The sequence below is a fragment of the Panicum virgatum genome, chromosome 7K (assembly GCF_016808335.1).
Source record: "Panicum virgatum strain AP13 chromosome 7K, P.virgatum_v5, whole genome shotgun sequence".
In the NCBI taxonomy this organism is placed as follows: Eukaryota; Viridiplantae; Streptophyta; class Magnoliopsida; order Poales; family Poaceae; genus Panicum; species Panicum virgatum.
Genome location: NC_053142.1, coordinates 13,014,108 through 13,025,387, shown reverse-complemented (window position 1 = coordinate 13,025,387; position 11,280 = coordinate 13,014,108). Strand labels below are relative to the sequence as shown.

The 11,280-nt window shown below is 46.0% G+C and overlaps 2 protein-coding genes across 2 annotated transcripts; both read right to left on the bottom strand.

Annotated features, from left to right (window-relative positions):
- Nucleotides 1-1,084: 1,084 nt before the first annotated feature.
- On the bottom strand, nt 1,085-4,639 carry LOC120639814 (electron transfer flavoprotein subunit beta, mitochondrial-like). The gene is made up of 4 exons (XM_039915757.1): nt 4,121-4,639; nt 3,200-3,280; nt 1,621-1,715; nt 1,085-1,449 (listed from the first exon to the last, which is right to left on the bottom strand). Exons 1-4 carry the CDS (start codon nt 4,484-4,486, stop codon nt 1,224-1,226), a joined length of 768 nt encoding a protein of 255 aa, XP_039771691.1. The 5' UTR covers nt 4,487-4,639; the 3' UTR covers nt 1,085-1,223.
- A 3,031-nt stretch (nt 4,640-7,670) lies between these two features.
- On the bottom strand, nt 7,671-10,958 carry LOC120642901 (probable amidase At4g34880). Its single transcript, XM_039919487.1, has 5 exons — nt 10,443-10,958; nt 10,137-10,351; nt 9,677-9,916; nt 8,319-8,517; nt 7,671-8,107 (listed from the first exon to the last, which is right to left on the bottom strand). Exons 1-5 carry the CDS (start codon nt 10,956-10,958, stop codon nt 7,751-7,753), a joined length of 1,527 nt encoding a protein of 508 aa, XP_039775421.1. The 3' UTR covers nt 7,671-7,750.
- Between the last annotated feature and the right edge of the window lie 322 nt (nt 10,959-11,280).

Sequence of the window (11,280 nt, the reverse complement as noted above, 5' to 3'; positions counted from 1 at the left end):
GGAACAAATTAGGATCCAGTACCCTGAAGGTCACCTCTTTAGCCGCTGCCCAAGCGTTTCGCAAGGCGCTGAATAGTGCAGCATGGCTGAACGGCTTCGTCGTATGAACCCTAAATAGAGCTAGCCATCGAACATCCTTGACCAGCTCTTCAAACTCCTCAGAGAAATCGAGATCTTCTTCTTCCTCGCCCTGCAGGTTCAGACTCTCCAAGTGCTCCTCCAAACTAGGCATCTTCCCTTCTTCCTCCATATCCGTCTCCTTCCCCTTCTCCTTCTTGGATTGATTCGACATGCAGCTGCACCTGAGTTACCCGGCTCCTCGCTGCGGAGGGGGACAACACAGGCGTAGGCTTTGGGTGTCGAGATCACGACGATCTCGTCACTTTTTTGGTGGACTCCAGCGTCGCCGCCAGAGGAACGTGAAACCCTAGTTTAGGGGACCGCTGCGTTGGCGAGGACCTAAGCTACAATAAAAACTTAGTACTAAAGAATATCATATTATATATTCACTGTGTAGATCTATGAGTCCAACAAAATTAAATTTTCTATTTATTATTTTTAGTGATTTACCATAATTTTTCAAAAATTAAGGGGAAATAAATAAAAGAAGAAAAAAAACAAAACTGTGCTACTGTAGCATAACCACCGTCCGAAACCACTTGAGGAGGTTATTTGACCGGTTTTGAAAACTCCAAAGGTAGAATATTCGATTTTATAGTTGGGGGGGTTGAAGTAGTCCACCTAGAATAGTTTAGGGGTTATGTAGGTTTTTTTCAAAAGAAAACGAAAGTTCACCTCGTAAAAATCCAGACTTTGAAATGTGGGACACAGCTTAGATGTTGCCGGTTTTGTAAATGGTTAAAAACCAAGTCCACCACACAGTTGACTTGAACGTTTTCCTTAGAAAACATCCTATCTAACTTGCCTAGTTCAATTATTATTGTCCAAGCTCGGGGTCATGGATAGGCCCTCATCATTTTGACCATTTGACACCTGAACAATAATACGGCTAAAGTCCAACTTGATCCAAATATGCATGCCACATTCCGATCAACTTTAGCATGTAAACATTTAAAAGCAGGACTGCTGTCAGTGTTAATTCCGCAGGTAGATATTTCTGGAATAACACCTTAATTGGTTTATGGAAACACCTTGCTCCTTTTTATTGGCAAATGGCTTGAACATGAACGTCAGGCCATATTCAATGATGATTATACAGATTGTTATAATACACGTGCTTCATTTTTCAACTTGTCAAGGAGCTCATCGACGGAAGAAAGAATTACGCCTGCTTTCCTTTTTGGCGGTTCGTTGACCTCAATGACCTCCATGTCTGATCTAATATCTACATTGAGGTCTTCAGGGGTGACTTTTTTAATAACTTTAGATTTTGCCTTCATTATGTTCGGCAAAGTTGCATATCTTGGCTGGTTGAGTCTCAAATCCGTGCTGCAACGAAGACAAAATAACCTGTTAACATAATTTCTGAAAGATTGACATAGAAGGTTGTGCAGAAGTAAGTGTTTCTTCATTGTAGAATATAAATCCTTGAGTACTTCCCTTCAACAACATAGAACAATAAAATAAAAACAACATATTGAGAGGTGTTATGGGCCCTACGTGATCACTGCTGGCAAATCAAGGCAGATGGTTTCAATTCCACCATCAACCTCTCTCTCGACAGTAGCTTTTTGTTTCTCTTTGTCCAATAAAACCTGCCAATGTAATTCTTGCATCAAGAAAAAAAAGGGCATAGAAAAACTGATAACGAACCAAAAACAGATCCAGGAAATTAAGCAGAATTGGATAGATGAGAGAATCAGTGTTAAAAAAAGCAAGACATTGAACAGTTTACTAATGTCTTCTACCTTTGTGGTCCACCTCATCTGTCGTGGGATTTCTAGGGTACCCACAGCCGGGTGGCGGAACACACCCGCCTATTCCCAGAGTGGGAGTGCTCGGGGAGGTACTAGGCGATTGGGTTGATCTAGCCTTGAGATAAGTACACAAGAACACACGATCTAGAGTGGTTCGGGCCGCCGGAGCGTAATACCCTACGTCCACTGGGAGAAGTTTTGATCTCTGTTGTGTATGAGTTTATCCTCTGGCGGGCCTTGGCTCTTCCCCAGCTTGAGTTTCCTTCTAGCGGGCGCCCCCTTTTATAGACCAAGGGGGCGGATACATAGGACGTTGGGGCCCCGACAAGTGGGTCCAACGTGACTGCGCAGCATACTGCGCAGAGTATTTAGATGGGTACAGTGGTTACGAATCTTTCCTCCGATACGCTCCCACGTCCTGCTAGCGCTACAGTGGTCTTCTCTTGTCCTGTCACCAAGGTATCCGTTGGGGGAGCGTAGCTTGCGGCGTAGCCTGTGGAGGCTATTATGTAGGCGTTATAATGGGTGAAGCCGAGCCGTCGTATCCATCTGTTATGGCAGACCTGGCAGGCGCGGCGTGGGCGGCGCCAGTAGCTCCACTATCTTGGTAATACGCGATCAATAGTGTCCCCTGGTCAAAGTATCGCCTCGGCTTCTGCTACATCAATGCGGTCGTTCCCCTATCGCAATGAATGCAGTGGTGGGTGAGGCTTAGTATGGAGACCAAGCGGCCTTGTACATGTGTCCGTGCTTGTAGACACGTGTCGGCACCGGACCACCCCCAGGCATGGCGTCGACTTCTTCCCTTATCGAGGGGTCCGGTTACCATACTGGGGGTCCGGGACCCCATGAGGGGTCCGGGACTTCCGCGGGGTCCGGACCCCCTCGGGAGGTCCGGAGCCCCGGCGGTTCGGGCTGCCCGCCTCTTCCGGGACACGTGTCGTTCCCGGCTCTTTCCCAGTCGTGAGGCAGGTCCGGAACCGTTGCCGAGAGATCAGGACTCCGGACCACAGGGGTCCGGCTGTTTGGTCGTAGTCATGGATAACTATAAGGCCCTTGGCTAGATACAGCAAGAAGGGGTACCCCATTCCTGGGGTACCGACATCATCATTTGACAAAAAATGAGGGGATCAGGTATTAATCCAGAAAAAGAAAAACATTGTATCTGGGGAACCAAATAGGGTTTAGTAAGGACTAAAAAATTGGAAGAACTTAAAGTCCATAATCTAAATTCAGCTAAAACAAATTTAACAGCATGACAGTTAGTTTGCCAACTTCGAGGCAACTACCGACTAACAGAAAGAACAAGGAAACAACAATACCTTGGAGGCAAAGGTTCCCTGCGGCCACTGAAGTAATCCAGCTAGTATTTGTCCAGTCTGGTTGCAATCATCATCAATTGCCTGTTATACAAAGAAAAGACCCAGGAACATGAGGCTATAAGCAGATATACTCTAAAGGTAAAGTTGGCGAGTCTAGATAAAAAGAAGATTCTTACTCATATTTTTCTCTCTTTTATTTGTGATAAAGAAGCAGATAAATCGTTTTTCTACTTAGCACATATATATGAAGGCCAGTATTCTATTTTCTGAAGTTCCATTCCAACAGTGAAAACTAAGGATTGTTGTGCATAAGTATATTGCATAAGAGGGTATCCTCACATCTCAAAACCATACTGTGCTTGAGCACAAATGCACAATGAACCAAACAAACACATAACAGAGGTCTGAATACATTCAGGCTTCAGCTTGAACCAATCATGCCATTAGCTGTGAATGATTCACATTGGTGGCAAACTGTCAATTGAGGAAGAGAGCTTAACCAAAGCAAAGAAATCATGGATACCGAGTCAAAAGTGCTGTAATAACCAAATATGTTCCCCAGATCCTCAATTCGAACAACAAAGATAAACCCAAACTTTTGCAAATGCAGTCTGAGAACAGGCTAGATATGCCTTTCAACCCTATAAATGTCAATTTATTATCAGATAGTACTAAGAAGAATCAATCTAAGTTCACAAATTCTCAAACCCCTACATCCCAAAAATTCCACACATTCAGGTTTAGCCTGACAAGCACATTGGATGGAATTGGTGAATAATTGCAAGAAATTGTACAACAATCTGCAGTTGTCTCCTCCCACCTAACACTGCAATCGAGAAACCATACCTTCCTCCAACCCACAGATCGAACACCCTCATCACCAGTCTTCCAACCAAATCAGCAGTGCGCAAGTCAAGATACCTGCTTGCCGAGGATGACGAGGCCGGGCTTCTCCTGGAGCGCGACGGCGCGGAGGATCTTGGCGACGGCGAGCGGGAGAAGCGACCGCGCGGGGTCGGGGTCGTGGAGCACGTGGACCGCGCGGTCGGCGCCCATCGCGAGCGCGGTGCGCAGCGTGTCGGCTGACTGGGTGGGGCCGATGGTGGCAGCGACGACCTCGGCGGCGGCGCCGGCCTCGCGGAGGCGGAGCGCCTCCTCCACGGCGATCTCGCAGAAGGGGTTCATGGACATCTTGACGTTGGCCGTCTCCACGCCCGTCCGGTCCGGCCTGACGCGCACCTTCACGGCGTAGTCCACCACCCGCTTGACGGCGACCAGGATCTTCATGTCGGCGTCGGCGGCGGCGGCGGCAGCGTCCTCCCCTCTCTACTTGCTGGGTAGGGAAGTAGGCCGCTGGGGATGGATGAGCACTGATGAGCTGCTGGCGAGCAGTTGCGAGTTGGAGTCTCTCACTATTTCTGACTCAGCAGTCATCACTGTGGGTGGGCAGAATATCCGAAACCTAAAATTAGAATCCGAAAAATTCGAGCCTGAACCTGAAATATCCGAGCCCGAAATATCCGAACTCTAATTCGAGTTCCAACCCACGGTACTCGAAATTACTACATGTAATTCGGGTATTATGCCACGGTACCCGAAATACTCAAACAACTCGAAAACAGCCCAACCCAATTATTCATTGCAGCCCAGCCCACCAAACCAAACCTCCTCAACCCTAACTTAGCCTCACAAGTCACACCCCCAGCCCCATGCCACGCACCCCCTCCCCACTCCCTAGCCGCCACAACCCCCTCTGCACTTGCGCCGTCGCGAGTCGCCCACAGGCGGACAGGCCACAGCGCCACCGCCCGCCCAGGCGTCCAACGGCTGCCGCCAGTCCGCCACCGCACCACCGCTAGAGCCACATCCCATTGTGCCTCCACGAGCATGCAGCCGTGCAGGCCCCTGCCCCTTCCGGTCTTCCCCCCGACCCCAAGGTGGCGACCTGCGTCCGGCGAGGCCCCTTCTCCTAGCGGCGAGGCCCTTTCTCTAGCCCGGCGAGGCCCCTTCTCCCGGCGACGGCCGGCATGGCCCCTTTCTCTAGCCTGTGTTGTGCACAGTTTGGTAATTCGGGTATATCGGGTAAACCCAAACCCGAACCCAAATTTTCGGTTACCCGAATTGTCAGGTTTCGATTATTTCTAGCAAATTTCGGGTTATAGTTTTCAAAATCTGAAAAACCCGACCCGAAATTTTCGGGTAACACGAATGCCCAGCCATAGTCATCACTTGCTAGTTTAGCCCTCGCTTTTTTTCTAACCATACACGAGCTTAAAAACTTTTCAATGCAATAAGATTGCGTGAAAAAGCTTCAAAATTAAAATTTGTCCGCTTGTTAGTGGGCATTCAGCCAGAGCCAGGAATCCTTCCAAAATTAGGCCGTGTGTTGGTAGGGGTGAGAAAAATATCACTAAAATTTTTGCAACTTTGACCACTAATTAGAGGTATTAAATGAACTCTAATTACAAAAGTACTTCCACAATCATGATTACTGTAGAAGTACTGTAGCTATATTAGTGGGCATTCAGCCAGAGCCAGAAATCCTTCTAAAATTAGGCCGTGTTTGGTAGGGGTGAGAAAAATATCGCTAGATTTTTTACAACTTTGATCACTAATAAGAGGTATTAAATAAACTCTAATTACAAAAGTACTTCCACAATCATGATTATTGTAGAAGTACTGTAGCTAACGAAGTCTTTGATTGTATGGTTGGAGGGTGATTATAGCATGGTTAATGTAGTAGTACTGTATCTAATTATGGATTAATTAGGATTAATTAGACTTATCAGATTCGGCTCGTAAAGTTGCAACTATCTGTAAAAGAATTTTACAAATAGACTTCATTTAACACTTCATGCATGCAAGATTTTTTTTCACATAATTTTTTCATCTCTAACCAAACACACTCTAACGGGAGGGGCGAGGGGGCGACGGACAATCACACGGGCTGATTTTTCCGAGTGGTAACCACATCGGACGGATGAAAATCCCATGAGGGACTACCACCGTGCGGGAGGGGGGCAACGGTGTCCAGCGACGCACCGTCGCCTCCTTTCATTTATGAGTTGTATAAAAATAAGATAAGATATAAGATAGAAAAGAGATAGAGATTGGATAGGCTTGCCTGCTTAATACTTACGAAGTTATTCTAAGTAAATCGCAAAGCTCACGGTTGAGATGAATCTATTCCCTTCTAATGCAATTATCTTATATCAACCCAAGCTCATCAACCTAAGCTTATCATTCAAACAATTCAGAGACGAAAACAGTAGCAATACGGAGCTAGGATATTTCGCTGTGCTTCTTGGAAATTGATTTTTGGTGGTTTGGCCGTAAAAACCATACCCTTCCCCCCCCCCCCCCACCCCCCGAAATAAATCTTTTTTTAATAAAAATGTGCAAACTGCATGCACAAAAGCAAGTAGAAGGTTTTATTAGGTGGTGTTTATTTTGACAAATAATTTTATCTGGAGTAAAATGCATTATGGAGACTCCATTGCATGAATTTCCGTACGAGCGATGAGGTGGTGATAGAACAATCGTATCCATTCTCGGTACTAAATAAAAAATTTAAGGATGTAAATGTGACGTACTACCCTATCTAAAACAAAAACTTTTGGGTGAAGCTTCACAATATTTTGTTTGACGATGCATCCTCGACAACACTAGGACGTCAGTAACCAAGTAGAGGATTGTCCTAATGGCGGCCCCCCCCCCCCCCCCTCTCTGTGTTCCTGAGAAGCTCTGTTCGATGTTATTGTAGTTTACAGAGTATTGGCAAGTTAATAATCATAAAAAAGTCACTCTATGTTTCTTGCTCGTAAGTATGCTACCAACATAAGCAAAAGTGATGGATGATATTATCAAGAAAAAAACTAATTGATTCATATCTTCAATGAAGCACTCTGGCACTTCTATAACATAACATTTCCTAAAATTGAAGGGGGGGCTACAAAAGGAGTTAATGAGCTATGCAAACGGAGTTGAACAAAATAGCCTGTCATTCTCCTTCTCTGGTGGGCCGCCCTACAAAATGAGCTATGCAAAAGGAGTTAATGAGCTATGCAAACGGAGTTGAACAAAATAGCCTGTCATTCTCCTTCTTCTTCTATCTTCATATTAATGCGTACCGAAATACCCCAGTTTATGAAAATATCACCCAAGAATGCCACTCAACCTCTGATTCCACCGAACGCGATGGCGTCCATGGTTGGCTGGCGGCAAAGGTCAGCAGCAGCAGCCCCGCACCAGCAGCAGCGAAATATGTGGGTTGGAGGAACGGAAGGTAGGAAAAGCAGCGAGAATAAAAATGAAAAAGAAGAGAAAAAAATAAAAAATAAACATACAGTCAAGCAGAACCGGTGAATCTCTTTACTAATAAAATTACGCAGATAACGCAAACAAGAATTATAGTGTTACTATTACTCCACTGATTTACAAAAGTAGAGCCAAAGAGAAGGAACAAAAATATGCAATTTCTATCTTCTGAACGGAGGCACCAACTCCCACAAGGCAGGCACGACCATTGTAGCTGCAACACTGTTGTGCAGTCTAAGCTTTTATCATAGGAGGCTTTCGCACCTTAGTTGCCTGCTCAAACGCATAGGCCATCTCGATCAGCCTTGGTTCATAACCCTTGAGCCCGCCGAAACAAATGCCAAAGGGGACACCCTTCTCGTCATACCCAGCCGGCACCTCGATGCCAGGGAGACCATTGTACGCAAGGACGGTGGCGATACTCGAATCAGGTGTGAAAATTGCATCAAGCCGGTGTTTCTTCATCAGCTTCTCCACCCCATTTGCCGACAACTCATTCATCTGATGTATTGCAGCTCTCTCCCGTGGGCCAATGCCGGTGGTGCTTTCAGATAACAGCAAAAGCTGCTGCCCATACTTTTTCAGCTTCTCCTGCAGTTGATCAGTTCAAAGTTTATGTTTCTTTGGAAGAAAAAAAAATTATGTTACTCAATGACAATGGCAGCAACAACTTTTACTACAGGTGCTTTAATTACAAAGTTATACACTTAATTAGGAGTCAGGTCTGCAAATCCGAAAAATTAGTGATTTGCATCCTTGAGAAAGTACAACGGGATTGTGTTAGAAATATGTTGGAACTAACCTCGACAGGATGTGCATTGTTGAATGCTATGATTTCAGCAAGGGAACGGACCGGAGAGTATGACAAATTAGACAAGTAATTGTTCAGGTTGAACTTGAACTCTGCTGGTGCCGCAGCCTGGAATCCACTTTTAGTGATATTCTGTATGACACTCAAATTTGCTATGTCCAGGTTCTCAATCACAGTCGCTCCATGTCGCCTACAAACAAGAGCAGACATTACAATAGGTTTAGTTAGTTCTGATTTTAAAGAAAGGAAAGGGAAGGATGAGCAGATGCCTCGCGGTTAGCATACAGCTAATCGAGCTGACTTTGAACTCTAAAAATAATTTTCGATGAACTCAACTTCTGAGCAGTCAAAATGAGGTCGTTGATTTCTGGTTATGTCATATCTTATAAATGCAATTCAGATGGGGATGCTCTCCCCCTGGTGACCATTAAAAAAATTAATTTGAGGAATACAAACTTGTGTAAGTGTAACAGAACGTATAACCTTTAAGAACAATTTTATTACTGGTATTTACAACTCAAAGCCTGTTCAAATAAGAAAATTAGTACCTCAACTAGTAATTCCTCTTAATTAGGATACCACTGATTAACATCAACCTTGCATTATTGTGTGTGCGTGTTTAAATATAGTCCATAAACACCTTAGGTGTCGTATATACCAAAAGAAGTCAGTAAACAAAAAATGAATTGCAGAAGTTACCATTAGTGTGTGCGCGCGCACACACATATTATATATAGAGAGATGAGCTCCGTTACAATAATTGTAAAGTACCACAGCGTACTGAAATTCAGGTACTTTTTCCTTGAAATTTTCATGGCCGTTGATCTATGGAAGTTATTTTCAAAAAATCCAATTAATAGCGTTAAGGGTATATTCAGCTCCACTCTTTTTGGTACTTAGCCCCATATTTTTGTACCACCAGGTACTTTAGTCTAGGTTCTTTCAGGTACTTACATTGACCACCGTACGATTTTGTTAGATGGACGGCTCTCATTTTTTTAACCATTATAAAAGTTCTATATATAGTAATACTATTCTAAGTGTAGTGTTTATTCTACACCCAGCAGTCAAATTATTTAGTAGAATGGTGCTCAGTAACCGTGCGCGGCGGTTGTTATTGAAAATTTGTTCAGTAATTAGTTGGGTGTAGCTACATCTAAGGTGTAGAATAGCATTACCATATATATGTACATATATATACAAATATTTAATTTCTCACCAAGCACATGCAGCGTAGAATCCTTAAGAAGACAAAAGTTCTGTGTGAAAAAAAGCTGCTACTCCACCACTAATATAACTAGTAGATAAATGCATAAAACGGTTTGGAGTGTTGACGAATTCATAATCACCTCAGTGTGTCGATGTGCTGCTTGCACACTCTATGCTTCACTGTCCCATTTTTGAAACCGAAAAAGCCATTTGGTATACCAATTCTCTTGCCTCGTAACCCGCCGGCCTTCAAGAACTGCTTGTATCCGCCAGTAGGGATGTACTTGGATGCTGCCCTTGTTGCTGCAGCGTCCAGGGCATCATAACCAACAATAGCATCCAGCACGTGGACAGCATCTGCTACCGTGCGACATAGTGGTCTGCGTTCCGGAGAAAAATCAATGTTTTTTCCACATTAACAACATGGCGTGTCGAAAAATAACAAGGAAATAAAATCTAAGCAATTTTTTAGTTTATTACTATTTCTTTGTTTGCAAGTCAAAGTAAAAATGGTACCAAAAAACCAAAAGCTCTAAAAATTGTATGAAAAATAAGCAAAGTAATGTTTGCAAGTCAAACATTATCCACTGCTACGCTTACCCGACAGTGTCCTGCCTCAGAGTGAAGGGGATAACGCCGGACCGGCTTGTCAACCCAACTGTGGGCTTGATGCCGACCACCGAATTCACCGACGCCGGGCAGAGTATGGAAGCCATGGTTTCCGTCCCCAGCGTCACCGCTGCCATGTTCGCCGCCGCGGCTATGGCTGAGCCGGTGCTCGCTTGGCAGGGATCCACCTCCAGCACGTACGGATTCTGCACGACGCGATGCATGTACGTCGTCAAAGCTTCATCATGTCAAGAGGGCAAATATTCCAATTTGCAGGACGCGAGCGAGCGAGCATACCATGGCTTGTCCGCCGCGCGCGCTCCAGCCGTCCAGTCCGGCGGCGTTGCGGAAGTTGCCCCACTCGGGGAGGTTGGACTTGCCGAGCACGACGGCGCCGGCGCGGCGCAGCCTGGCCACCACGCCGGCGTCGCGCCTGGCCACGGAGCCGAGCAGCGCGAACGACCCGGCCGTCGTGTTGAGCCTGTCGCGCGTCGCGATGAGGTCCTTGATCAGCACGGGGACGCCGTGGAGCCCTCCGGCGGCGGCTCGCCGGTGCCCGGACGCCCGCTCGGCGTCGGCGCGGGCCGCGTCGCGGAGCGCGTCGGGGTTGACCTCGATGACGGCGTGGAGCTGCGGGTTGAGCCGGGCGATCTGGCCGAGGTAGTAACGGACGAGCGCTGCCGACGTGAGGCTGCCATTCTTGAAGCCGCGGTGGATGCTGTCGACGGTGGCCTCCTCGAACTGGAAGCCGCACGCGCCACCGGCGGCTAGCGCGATGGCGGAGAACGCGAGCAGCAATCGCAGGCAAGCCATGCCGCCTGTGCTAGCAGGCAGCAGATCAATGCTGCACAGCTGCAGTACAATCTGCTGTCTAGAAGTAATGGTTTACTTCAACCGCTTGCTTGAATGATCTTGCAAGTTTGTGTTTGGAGAGGTTATATAGACAAGTGCAAGCAGTTTTTACCGCGGGAACTGCAGGCCATTGTTTTTGAAAGGAAGGCCCTGTTGTGTTTGACTTCCTTTTTGTCTTTCCAAGCAATAAATTCTGAAGGAGACGTAGAATGGGCAAACTGAAACTAGGGATACCGCACTCACATTTTCCATTTCCACGTGAATGCATCAAGAACAAGAAGCC

What these genes read in the sequence shown, in the direction of transcription:
- LOC120639814 (XM_039915757.1), bottom strand. Translation starts at nt 4,486, where the DNA reads ATGAAGATCCTGGTCGCCGTCAAGCGGGTGGTGGACTACGCCGTGAAG. An exon ending in AGGGAACCTTTGCCTCCAAG is followed by an intron (nt 1,716 to 3,199) that starts GTATTGTTGTTT and finishes TTACATTGGCAG; the next exon opens with GTTTTATTGGACAAAGAGAA. An exon ending in GATTTGCCAGCAGTGATCAC is followed by an intron (nt 1,450 to 1,620) that starts GTAGGGCCCATA and finishes TCTTCGTTGCAG; the next exon opens with CACGGATTTGAGACTCAACC.
- LOC120642901 (XM_039919487.1), bottom strand. Translation starts at nt 10,958, where the DNA reads ATGGCTTGCCTGCGATTGCTGCTCGCGTTCTCCGCCATCGCGCTAGCC. An exon ending in CGCGCGGCGGACAAGCCATG is followed by an intron (nt 10,352 to 10,442) that starts GTATGCTCGCTC and finishes CGCGTCGTGCAG; the next exon opens with AATCCGTACGTGCTGGAGGT. An exon ending in CTGAGGCAGGACACTGTCGG is followed by an intron (nt 9,917 to 10,136) that starts GTAAGCGTAGCA and finishes TCCGGAACGCAG; the next exon opens with ACCACTATGTCGCACGGTAG.